The sequence below is a fragment of the Tiliqua scincoides genome, chromosome 10 (assembly GCF_035046505.1).
Source record: "Tiliqua scincoides isolate rTilSci1 chromosome 10, rTilSci1.hap2, whole genome shotgun sequence".
Classification (NCBI taxonomy): Eukaryota; Metazoa; Chordata; class Lepidosauria; order Squamata; family Scincidae; genus Tiliqua; species Tiliqua scincoides.
Window position 1 is genome coordinate 23,950,834 of NC_089830.1, and position 12,021 is coordinate 23,962,854.

The window sequence follows — 12,021 nt, forward strand, 5'->3', positions numbered from 1 at the left end:
GCAGCTTCCCAAATATGCAGTGGAAACTTAGTGGGAAACATCTCATCAACATCTGCGTGCAGGACAACAAGACCCAAACAAAGCTTTAGGGCCAGGGCATTGGGCCATGCCCCATCCCCTCGCGGATCTTCAGCAAGGAAGGCTAGTCCTGCCTCATCACGATCTTGTGGAAGAAGGAAATAAGAGCAGTCCCGATGGGTGAAAAATGCAACCACTGGGGAAGTAATGTCCGTGCCAGGAGCCACTGAAAGGCAAACAAAAAGAAGGAAAATGCTGAGCAAGGCTGAGTGAGGCTTTTCTCTGAGCAAGAGGAGTATTTATTATTATTTATTTATTGGAGTTGCAATCTGCCTTTCTCCCTGGGGGGCACCCAAGGCGACTAAGGAGTAGAGTTTGGGGGATGTAATGAGGCCGCAGCCTTATTAGCCAGAACTGGCTTCAAATTTATTCCCTCTCCCCCAGGAAATGCTTGGTTCTGGGAGGAGGCCAGAGGCACAGATGCCCCAAATTCTCAAACCTTCTGAGACTGGCCTATACAAAGAGAGACACCCAGCAGGACTGCTTATAAAAATATAAAAACAAGGCAAGCCCAGCACTGGGTGTCTCACAGGCGGATCCTCTGCTGCAAAAAGACTGTTGCTCCTCTCTTCCCTGCTAAACAGAAGGGGAGGATATCCGACCACTGTTTTTGATTTGCTGACCAAGAGGGCATCTGATCTTCCGGGCATGAGCCCCGGGCTAAGAGCCACGGGCCAAGAGCCCTTTGGCTTGCGCCAAAGGCTCGCGCCTCTGGCAAGCCCTGCAAAGATGTAGAATATACCTGCCAAGAAAGAGGAGGAGGAGAGCAATCAGGCATGCAGGTCGACAAGCTTGCAGGCTCCACCCCCAGCCGGCCAGTCCCCCAGCTGAGCCCAAGAGCCCTTCCAGATATTGTCTCTGGGGAGGCAGCCTCTGGCAAGCCCTGCAAAGATGTAGGATATACCTGCCAGGCCTGGATGCGATCCTGGGGATTGCATCATTGCCTCCCCCCACCCCCGCTGCCTCCCCCCCACCCCCCACAAGGACTTAGAGCAGTTCAAACTCCCCTAGAGAGTTTGAAAACTGCTGGCATAGAGGATAAAAAACAAACAAGGGTTTGCTGCTGTCCATTAATCTACCTTGCAACCCACACTGAACATACCTGAATGCTGTGCATAAGGGTGCCCGAGGTTCTGTTGGTGAGCCCCACAGTATTCAAGGCCTTGTGCGCAAACACATCTGCCGGTATCTTCCCCCATTCTGCATACTTGGCAGTCATATTGCTGTCAACAAAAGCGGGCAGCACACTCTGCGGAAGAAAGGAGCATTACAGCGGGAGACCATGTCTGAATCCAGGCTTGTCTTCTCCAGCTCAGGATTCCTCAGGACAGGAGCTGGGAACTGCAGCCTGAGGTTCAAGCGGCAGAAGGTTCTGGGCAGGAGATCTAGGCTCCAAGTACTTTTTTTCCCAGGCCTTGACAATCTGGAGGCTTCATATTCTGACTGCCAATCAATGGATATGTCCTGGCAAAATGCCAATCCAGGCTTTCAGAAATTACTGTACCATTGGTTGAATGGTACATCTTTGCAAACACTGTCCCATTTGTTGCTTCCAGTTCCGAATCACTGGGGAATTAGTGATGGGCTGCCTCTTAGTTAGGCAGCTTCTGATAATTGCAAAGATAGCGGAGGGGGGGATTAATTGTCGCCTTCCCTTCATCATTTTCATCTCTTCTGTTTACGGTAAAACAACACTAGCACAAGATAAAGGGGAACTAGTAATTAAAGCAAACTTGCTTCCTCCTCTCCTCTGCCCTGCCTCCAGATACTAAAGTTGCTTAACTAAGGGCGCAAGCCTGTCCTGGGGTTGGGCCGGCGCAAATGTGCCATAAAGCATGTTTGCGCCTCCTCGTGCATTGGCTGGCGCACGGACACATACTGGCCAACCTCCGCGCCGACTTGGGGAGGGGCCTCGCATCAGCCAAGCTTGGCCGACGCATGGCTCTGGGGTGTGTGGGAAGGAGGCAGGAGGGAGGTGTTCTGTGGCAGGGGGAGGGCAGGGGAGGGCAGGGGGAGGGCGGTCCTGGGGGCGGGTGGGCGGGGAGCAGGAGTTGGGGCTGGGACCGGGCAGTTATGCTGGATCCCAAACCCTGTTCCCGAGCAGCATAGCGCTCTCCTCGAACATGCCACTGAGGAGACCCATAGGGGCTGCAGTGGCTTACCTGGGGGTAAGGGGAAGAGTTTCCCCTTGCCTCTGGCTGAGCCACTTTGAGCCCCTATTTTATGCCGGATACAGCGCAGGCCTCCTGGTCTGCCTGTTGCAGCACAAGATAGGATTGCGCTGCAGGAGATAGGTCATCACTGAGCCCCTGACCACACGATATACAAAGTGAAATAAGGAGTAAAAAATAAGTAATTTTTTAACTGGGAGAATTTTGCCAAGCCCTGTTGAGTGACTGCCACAAGTCCGACTGTCCTTTGATTCCTTGGGATAAGAACAAGAGGCTCAATCAACAATACCTGCACAATGATGCCTTTGGAGCGGTATTCTCGGTCCAACCCTCGTGCGAAAAGATCCAGAAATGTCTGAAACAGAAGCAGAAAAATCAAGGTCTGAGGGTGGAAATAACTCCATGGGCACTTAGGGTGAGGACATTGGCTCCCATTCTCATAGCCACATTTGCAAAAGATGGTTAGACCTCAACTGACAAGGGCACGATCAAGCTGCAAGTTCCACTTATTATATGAAAAGCAGATTATTTGGAGGTCATGAAGTAGAGGGAGACAATGGAAGTAAGAAAGCCTGGACCTTCAGGTATAGGGTTACAGAGGTGTACATGCTCCTCACCTTGGATGCAGCATATATCTGATGCAGGGGCATAGGACGACGGGCAAGTATCGAAGATATGTTTATGACAATCCCCTTCTTCCTACAGAGAGAGTCATTCTGGTGAGTTAGCAGAACACCTGCCCTTCTGTAAGGAATCCAATGCAAACCGGGATTCTCCAAAATATTCCAGAGTGTAAAGGATTGCCTTTACAGCAATCAAAGAGCCCTTGTGGCACCAGAAAGACTGTGACCCCAAGGACTGGAAAAGAGCAAATGGAGACAAGCAAATGTCTCTTTCTAGCCTTCTAAACTATGCAATGTGGCCAACCAACCATTTTAGGTTCAATGTGCCATGGACCAGAATCATCTCTGTGCTATATTATTACTACTGTTCCTTTCTTTCCTGCAAATTTGCCACAAATTGCCACAGATGAGCTTTGTCCCTCTTTTTTGGAGCAGAGGGTTCTGTCCACACATCTGCTCATGATACTTTTTTCCTATATTGTTGACAACCCCAATCAAAATCCTTTCCTTGCAGGAAGCAGAAGCCCTCACAGGTGTCATTCTGGAATACTGTACAGGCAGGTTCTGAGGTGTGCAGATTCCCTCCTCGCCTACCTGGCAACCATCTGAGGAAGGATGATCTGTGTCATCTAGGAGAACAAGAGCAATGACACACAGTCAGTGATGGGAAACGGGGCCCAAGCACCTTCCCCTTCCATGTCTCGTTTCCATCCATACATAACCCACCTTTAATGTTGAAAGTATATTGCAGTTCACCAAGTCAGGTATATACTGTAAGAGACGGAAAAGAAGTGTGACTGTCTTGGTTGTTGTCTTGTCACAAAGCTTCTGGCAACTGATGAGAGACCAAGGGGACCTTGACTTTCCAGACCACCTTGGCATCTCTCCACAGCCTTTGGAGCGTCACAGGACACTTCAGCTAGTAAAAGGTGGAGAGAAAGAGCGGCCACAGTCTGAATTTGACAGAAGTAGAGCCTGAGTCTACTTGAAGACTTGAATTCAAGGTTTGTTTTAAAATGTATTGACTTTAGTTAAGCTCCACTTTTCAATCAAAATAGTGTCCTAAAAAAGACCTATTCCCTTGGTCATGGTGTTTACTGGCTCCTCCATGCAAGAGAGGGATGTTTCAAAAACAAGACAAAGGCACAAGAAGGCCCCACCCCTGGCACCCCGTGTGCGCGCCCACGGGCCCGCCCTCCCCCTCCCAATAATGCCCCTCCCGCCCCCTCCTCACACCCCCATGCCTACGTTTGCCGCTTATGGCAGTGTGCTCGTTTATGTCAGGTTTCTCCCTCCACGCATTGGCACATCTGGATGCGCTGACCTAGCTCCCACTCACGGAGGCGCAAACATGCTTTACGGCACGTTTGTGTCCTCCAGGGCCCCCTATGCCGGCATGAGTGCCGGTTAGGATTGCGCCCTTAATGTGTGGCCCTATTTGCAGCAACAGAATGGCAACCTCTCTGAACATTGTTTCCAAGAAGGTTAGAATTCCACACCATATTTGCTCTAGGAAGGGGAGCCCAGCAGCTCCGGGTCAGTGATTAAAAAGGCCCAGTGTTGGGGGGGGGGGGATGTAAGGGCACTTTCCAACTCAACCTGAGAAGAGCCCCATTACATGCCTGCTTGAGACCTGTGAAATATGGGGTGGTGGACAGGGGAGCCACAAACGAGCGTTGTACTTTCCACTTCACGTGCTCAGCTAATTGCAACCCAGGGATGGCAGCCGACATGTCACAATGCACTGAGCTACCAACTGTGTGCAGGGGAGATTGCACAAATGGTGGTACCTGATGACAGGCAGGGAGGTGCCAGGCGGTCTTTGGCTGAGACCAAACTCACCTTGTCAATGCCAGGGAGGTGTAGAAAATGCAGTGGCAGAGGAATGGTCATGCTAACATTGTTCACTGTAAAAAGAGTGAGCAGAGGGTGAGTTGTCACACAGACACAGAAGGCCAGTGGGTCAGAGCCACCACCCTTCTGCCTTCCCTCAGTAACAAAGCAGAGGAGCACAAAGAGACCTCAGGCACATACTTCAAGACAACAGGCTGGAATGTGGGTTGAAATTAGAGGCCAGTGTCATGGGGTGGGGCAAGTCCCTTTCCCTTTAAGATGGATTAAGTCGGGTGTTTGTTACCCAGGTGTAGTGCATTAGTAATTTAAAGAATAAAACCTGGGCATGGGTGCATGAAAACACACACAGCAGGAGGAAGGGAGCTGGGGGTTAACAGCTTTTATACTGGAAGAAATGCTGAGAGACCTGAAAGGTAGGTAATTTTTAGCCTCTTTTTAAATATGATCTTTTCTTGTTTTTAAGCTACTGTAAATCATGTCAATATGTTATTGGAGCAATTGAAGCTCCCTTAAAGCTATAATAAAAATCTTTTACATGAAAATTGAGTGCAATAATTAACCAAGGACATGTATGTTAATAGGACCTGGGGCTTGGAGTAAGCTAAATAAATAAACATTGCTCTTGGGGGTTTGTGGAGGATGGTGTAGGTGGAGGAGGGTTAAATCCTGGTTGACTTGGGAATCTCCCCTGGTCCTTCCCTACCCCAAGGGTGATGTTTGTGACAGCCACCTGTATTGGAATCGCAGAAGATCTGGCCAGGAGGTAGATGTGGTATCAGCAGTGGCCCCTTTAAGGGTAAGGCCTGGGCACCCAGCAGAGTGTGCTGCACAGCTGCAGCCACTTGAAGGGAATAGAGCCCTCAGGCATAAAAGCACCTGATGAAGGGAGAGTTTGGTGTGGGTAGCAGAAGGTGGGAAGCTTGAGGAAGGACAGACTGGAGAAATGGACTGAGGAATTGATGGCTAATAGACTGCTGGAACTGCTGATGGACTGATGTGTGAATGGACTTTGGAAGCTGCTGGAGCAGAAATACTGGAGACACTAAGACTGGTATTTGGCTGCTGTGCCCAAGATCTGCTGAGGACCAAGGGGCTGCTGTAGTGGCGGAAGGCTGCTGGCAGGAAGGAGGACCTCTGTAGGTTAAACAGGCAAGCTACCCTGGTGGTAAGGTCCAGCAGTACTGCAGGGCAGAACCAGGGTCACTTTTGAGGAAAGAAGGGGAGCTAATTAGCTAAAAGTGGGCATAGTTCTCCAGGCAGAGCTTGGACTGGGAATCTGGCAGAACACCACCAGACTGATGCAACCACAACATGTTCAAATGAAAAAACTAGAGCCATCTTTAGAAAATGGACCCTCTGTCAGGTCAGCAGGGGAGGATAGCCCTTGCTTTCCTGATAGCAGAGTGGCATGGGAGCGTAGGGAAAGAGCACAAGAAGCAGGCGATCCCAAACAGAGCCAAAGAAGCAGCCACAGGCTTGTTTGTTGCAGAAGCATGTATTGGTGAAGGAGCAGGCAGAAGAGTAGTCAGTCAAACGGTCCAGAAGTCAGGGATACAGAGAGGCACAGTCAAGATAATGCACAGTCCCAGCCACAGAACAAACCAGCAACAGGACGCACAGAAACTCCACCACAGCAACCCACACCTGAAGTCTGCTCTTGCCCCCATATATACCGGGGCCAGCCAATCAGAGTAGGGCGACCTCATAGTCACAAGACAGTCTTGTGACCCACTCTGATTGGCTGTCCAGTGGTGCATTGCACCATTCCTCCATAGCCTACGTGACTCAGCACACATTTCTCCCAGCTCACATGGCTCGCACCTGCAACAGGTGCAGCTGATTACCAATCACATACAGTGGTGCTGTTCCTTTAATTTACATTTCATACGAGGCCTGGACATCAAGGCCCCTCCTGCCACATCCTGGCTCACAACAATTCAGGGCTTGGATGCCAAAGGCCTGACACCCTCTCCCCATTTTGATATTCTCTGACTCTCTGTGGGAGGGACTTCCAGTGATTTCTCCACTGCTTGCTGGACATACAGCTCACTCCTATCTTGCATTGGAACAGGCAAGTTCAGCACAAGATTGGGGTCAGAAGTGGCTCAGCAGGAGGCAAGGGGAAACTCTTCCCCTTACTCCCAGGTAAGCCACCACGGCCCCAGTGAGGCCCCAGTGACTTGTGTCACCTCAGCACCTATTGTGCTGTTAGGATTGTGCGCATAGTGTGCATGTTGCTTTACTAAAAAACTTAATAAGAAGTATAAATAGGAAAAGGTGCATATACCGAGAATGCCACCTCAGGAGGTGGCACAAGTCTGAGGAGAACGGAGCAGCTTCAAGCTCTTCCTCACTGCCCAGGGAACGGGGTTGTTATCCATCATAACAGCTGGGTCCCAGCCCTGCCTCCTGCTCCCCACCCACCCTCCTCCAGGACTGCCCTCCACCCACCCTCCCACCATCCCAGAACCCCTCCCTCCTGCCTCCTCCTGCCCTCCCCAGGCCTGGGCATTGGCCAAGCTTGGCTGATGCAACCCTCCCTCCCCATGTTGGTGAGGAGGCAGGATGCAGCCTCCGTGGGCTGGCACGCAACCCAGCGCCGGCCCAGCCGACTCCCGAGAAGGCACTAACGTGTGCTACCCTCCTGGGCTGGGACTGGTGCTGGCCTATTGTGCTGTTAGGATTGCTCCCATAGTGTACATGACGCAAGATTAAAAAGCTTAATAAAAAGTATAAATAGGAAAAGGTGCATATACCCAGAATGCCAATCTCCAGGCCCTGCAGAGCATCTCGAATCGGCTCATAGCTTTCCGATCCCTCGGTGAAATCCATCTGGATGACTCTGGTGCTTCGGCTGTGCTGTTCCTCTGGGAAGTGAAGGCAAAGAGATGCTGGAACTGCCTTGCCAGAACAGGTCACTAGACCAACAGGCAGACTTAGGAACACTGAGCAGTTGTCTGACACATGCAGGTGTCCAGTCTTGCAGGGGTCCGAACAGCCTGTCCGGTTATGTCTCTGAAGCAGAACAGCCAAATCCTAACTAACTTTCTGTGCCGAGCTGCAGCGGCACCAGTACGGCCTCCACTATATCCAGCATGGAAAGAGAGGCAGCTGGAGGTCTCCCTGATGTTAGGAGACACCTGTTCCCTTGCCCTGAAGTAAGCAGCCACTGCCGCGATGGGAGTACAGTGGTGCCTCGCATAACGAAATTAATCCGTTCTGCGAGTCCTTTCGTTATGGGAGTTTTTTGTTTTGCGAAGCGTGTTTTCCCATAGGAATGCATTGAAATTTAATTAATGCGTTCCTATGGGCAAGAAAAGTCAGAACAAAGTCAAATTTGGTTTACAAAGTGTTTATTAAGTGCTCTTTAAAGGCATACATACTGTACAGAGGATTTCAAAAACGGGGGGGGGATGCTGAGTGGGGAGCTTGAAGGCTGTAATCCTGAGCACACTTTCCTGGGAGTAAGCACAATGGGAATTACTTCTGAGGAGTCACGCACAGGATTGTGCTCTAAGCTGGGGAGGACACTGCAGCTGCACTCAATTGCTTGCTTTTGCCTTGATCATGGGGAAACGTGAAGGAAATGGGGCAGTGAGAGGGTGAATGAGCGATGGGGGGATGCTGAGTGGGGAGTTTGAAGGCTGTAATCCTGTGCACACTTTCCTGGGAGCAAGCTGACATGAAGATCCTCCCCTTACTAGGGCGGGCAGAATCATAAAGGGACATGAAGATCCGCCCCTTACTAGGGCGGGCGGGATCATAGAGGGACATGAAGATCCGCCCCTTACTAGGGCGGGCGGGATCATAGAGGGACATGAAGATCCGCCCCTTACTAGGGCGGGCGGGATCATAGAGGGACATGAAGATCCGCCCCTTACTAGGGCGGGCGGGATCATAGAGGGACATGAAGATCCGCCCCTTACTAGGGCGGGCGGGATCATAGAGGGACATGAAGATCCGCCCCTTACTAGGGCGGGCGGGATCATAGAGGGACATGAAGATCCGCCCCTTACTAGGGCGGGCGGGATCATAGAGGGACATGAAGATCCGCCCCTTACTAGGGCGGGCGGGATCATAGAGGGACATGAAGATCCGCCCCTTACTAGGGCGGGCGGGATCATAGAGGGACATGAAGATCCGCCCCTTACTAGGGTGAACGGGATCATAAAGGGACATGAAGATCCGCCCCCTTAAGACAAACCAGGACAATAAAAAAAAAATTCGTTATGCAAAGCATAAGTCATAAAAATTCGTTATGCGAGTTACCAAACTTCGCACACCGCTTTCGTTCTGTGGGTTTTTCGCTGCATGGGGCATTCGTTATGCGAGGTACCACTGTACTTGGATCTGCACTAGCAAAATCTTTAGCTCAAGTCCAAAGAGCCATATGTTGGTGGATCAGGCCTGGGATGGGGGATAAGATCAAACAGGAGCCTATGCCGCTGTCCATGTCCCCTCCCAGTGCTGGTCTGCCCTCCCTATCCCCCACTACCACTCTCCCCTCTTATAATGCACACTCTTCCTATAACAAAAAACGAGATAGCAAAAGAACAGCATACTTATCAATCTGTCATCATAAAACAAGCAACCTTCAACATGGCTCCAACTTGCTGTGTCAGTAATTACTTTGGCAATCTTTTCTTTCAGGATCCCAGAGCTCTGGAAAGAGTCCCATTTCTGAGAGCTGGACCCAGCAGCTTGCCCAGTCACCTCCACCTCCCAGGTGCAGCTTCTCACTTACCAATTTCAGCAGCCACCTGCTTCAGCTTTTCCAGGGAGCGGCTGATGAGAACCACGTTGAGGCCCCTCTTGGCAAGCTGGAAGCCAAAGAAGGAAAGTCAGGAGATCAAAGGGTTAGCTGCAAAGGACTAGCTGCAAAGGGCTAGGAAAGGCCAATCACCAAGTGTGAAAAGTGCCTGCTGTGCTCCTTTTCCTGACAGAAGGCTTGTGGATCACTTTTGTCTTTGTTTACTCCTTGAATGTATGTGAACCTGCGCATGGCCAAGAGGACCCTTCTAAGAGCCTTTCATACATCACAGTCCACTCACCTCATGCGCGTAGGCTTTTCCAATCCCTGCCGTGGCTCCGGTTACCACTACAAAGGAGACAAAAAAGACAGGCTTTGACTAAGAGGAATGTCACCCAGGAGAGTTTCACTGAGGAAGGCACCACAAGTTCAGCACCCATCAGAAGAGTCTGCAAATGCAGTCATTTTCAGGTCAAACTTCATGTGGCTTTGTATGGAGTTTGACTCTTCAAAGAAGGGGGTTGATTGTTCTCAGACCTGTGCTACAGAGTGAAGGGGTTAAATGTCCCATTTCTACATGCCACAGTCCTCATCCAGATTGGACGCTCTTCCCTTCTCCCATGGCTGGAATTAAACTTCAGGGTGGAAAAGGCCCAGAAGCTATATTAAGGGTGCAATCCTAACCCCTTATGTCAGTGCTTTCCAGCTTTCCAGCACTGACATGAGGGCAATGCAGCTCTGAGGTAAGGGAACAAACATTCCCTTACTTTGAGAGGGCCTCTGAGTGATACCCAATTGCAGGACGCAGCACACGTCCCATTGGCAGCGCTATGCCAGTGCTGGAAAGCATTGACATAAGGGGTTAGGATTGCACCCCTAAAGCACTTAGCATCCCTTGCGGTCTGAAGTTCAATGACAGCCTTGAGATGTATCAGACCCTCAGACCTCAGTTAGTTTAACAGTCTTACTCACCCTCTAGGGAACTCTAGCTCTCAGAAGGGACAGGCAGACCAATGATTTTTCTCAGAGAACCCTCAACAGTCTCACCAACCTACAGTGAACAGGACTCTGTGGGTGGCCGGGTGGGAGGGGGAAAACTGACATAAATCCACTAGAGACTTGCTCTCTAGAGTCTTTTCAAAAAGTGAGTCAAGCCACAAGTCAGGTGCGGTCCTACAGAACAAATGGAGGTGCTGGAGTTCATGAGATGTTCCCATCCCATCTGCCATCAGCGATGTCAGTCAGTCAGTCAGTCAAAGTTTAATTGTGGTAACCATAGGTTATTACAATAAAAGTTCAGCAATACAGCAATTACAATATGACCATAGGCTAAAAAGGGGGAACAATTATAAACATCATACAAGTAAAATCAACTAATAAAAGAAGAATAAAAACATGGAATAAACCACAATATCAAAAACCATTCATAAGGGCTTACAGCTTAACTCGAAATTGACCAGAATAGAACCAAATCTAACTTCATAGAAATAAAATAGAAATAAAACCCTGGCAGAATCAGCTCTATAGAATAAATTAATTTCCCATAAACACAATTGCTATACTGCACAAGATTTTACATAATTTGAATGGATTTTCAATGCTGCAAGAGCAAAACTAGCCACTTTCAGAGTGATCCCCATGTCAGCACCTACTAAAAGGCAACAAACCTGAGCTACAGGAGGTCTACCCTGTAGCAAGGGTGTTAAAGGTGACAAAAATTTAGATCTTGGTGCTTCATAAAGAGGACAAGTTAATAAATAGTGAGAGATGTCCTCAACTACATCTGCTCCACATATACAAAGTCTTAGATCATATGGGATGTTCTCATATCTCCCTACTAAGACAGCAGATTGCATACATTGAAATCGCAATGCAGTAAAGGCCTTACGTAAAGGGAGCAAAGTTAAATTAGTAAAATAATTTTCTGCACCAAAGCTTGATTTATATAAGAAAGGAGAAGGAGAAAAGGGTAAGTTAAGAATATTGCATAAGTCCTTTCTCTTAAAAAAAAGCTGAATTTTATTTTTAATTAAAATCTTGATCTTATTAGAAGAAAAGGTAGGCAAAAGATTCATATCTATTTCATAAAATTCTAAAATGGGTTTTATCAAAGATAACCATGATTTACAAGATGGAGTTGTGAGTTGTTCTTTGAAACAAATTTTAGGTAAAGAAGAATCAGCCATAGAGACAAGCTTATAACAATATAAAGCCAGAGCAGTATGGCAAGAGGCCTCAATCTGAATTAGGCCTGTCTCAGATCTAAGAAGGGAAGAAGGCATCGAACAAGGGACTCCAAGAAGAGAGTGAATAAAGGAGTTTTGAAGTGTCTCTAAACTGGACAAATTCGCATAACCCCATATTTCAGCACCATAAGTTAATTGGGGTATTATTTTCCTAGCAAATACCTCCATCACTGGGATCACCAAATTACCCCCTTTCGATCTAACAAAGTGCATAAGTAGTTGTGATGAATGCATAGCTTTCAGTTTAGAGCCATTCAAATGCGAAGTCCATGACTGTTGAGCATTGAAAGAAACCCCAA

At 48.9% G+C, this 12,021-nt stretch overlaps 1 protein-coding gene across 1 annotated transcript in view; it reads right to left on the reverse strand.

Moving 5' to 3' along the window:
- Positions 1–604: 604 nt before the first annotated feature.
- Positions 605–12,021, reverse strand: part of LOC136661059 (very-long-chain 3-oxoacyl-CoA reductase-like) — a 29,594-nt gene continuing 18,177 nt past the window's right edge. Inside the window, exons 2-11 of the mRNA XM_066638080.1 lie at positions 9,778–9,824; positions 9,471–9,546; positions 7,483–7,593; positions 4,715–4,779; positions 3,599–3,643; positions 3,467–3,501; positions 2,867–2,948; positions 2,539–2,604; positions 1,181–1,327; positions 605–820 (exon numbers count right to left, since the gene is read on the reverse strand). Of these exons, the coding sequence (XP_066494177.1) occupies positions 605–820; positions 1,181–1,327; positions 2,539–2,604; positions 2,867–2,948; positions 3,467–3,501; positions 3,599–3,643; positions 4,715–4,779; positions 7,483–7,593; positions 9,471–9,546; positions 9,778–9,824 (890 nt within the window). The remainder of the gene's footprint in view (positions 821–1,180; positions 1,328–2,538; positions 2,605–2,866; positions 2,949–3,466; positions 3,502–3,598; positions 3,644–4,714; positions 4,780–7,482; positions 7,594–9,470; positions 9,547–9,777; positions 9,825–12,021) is intronic.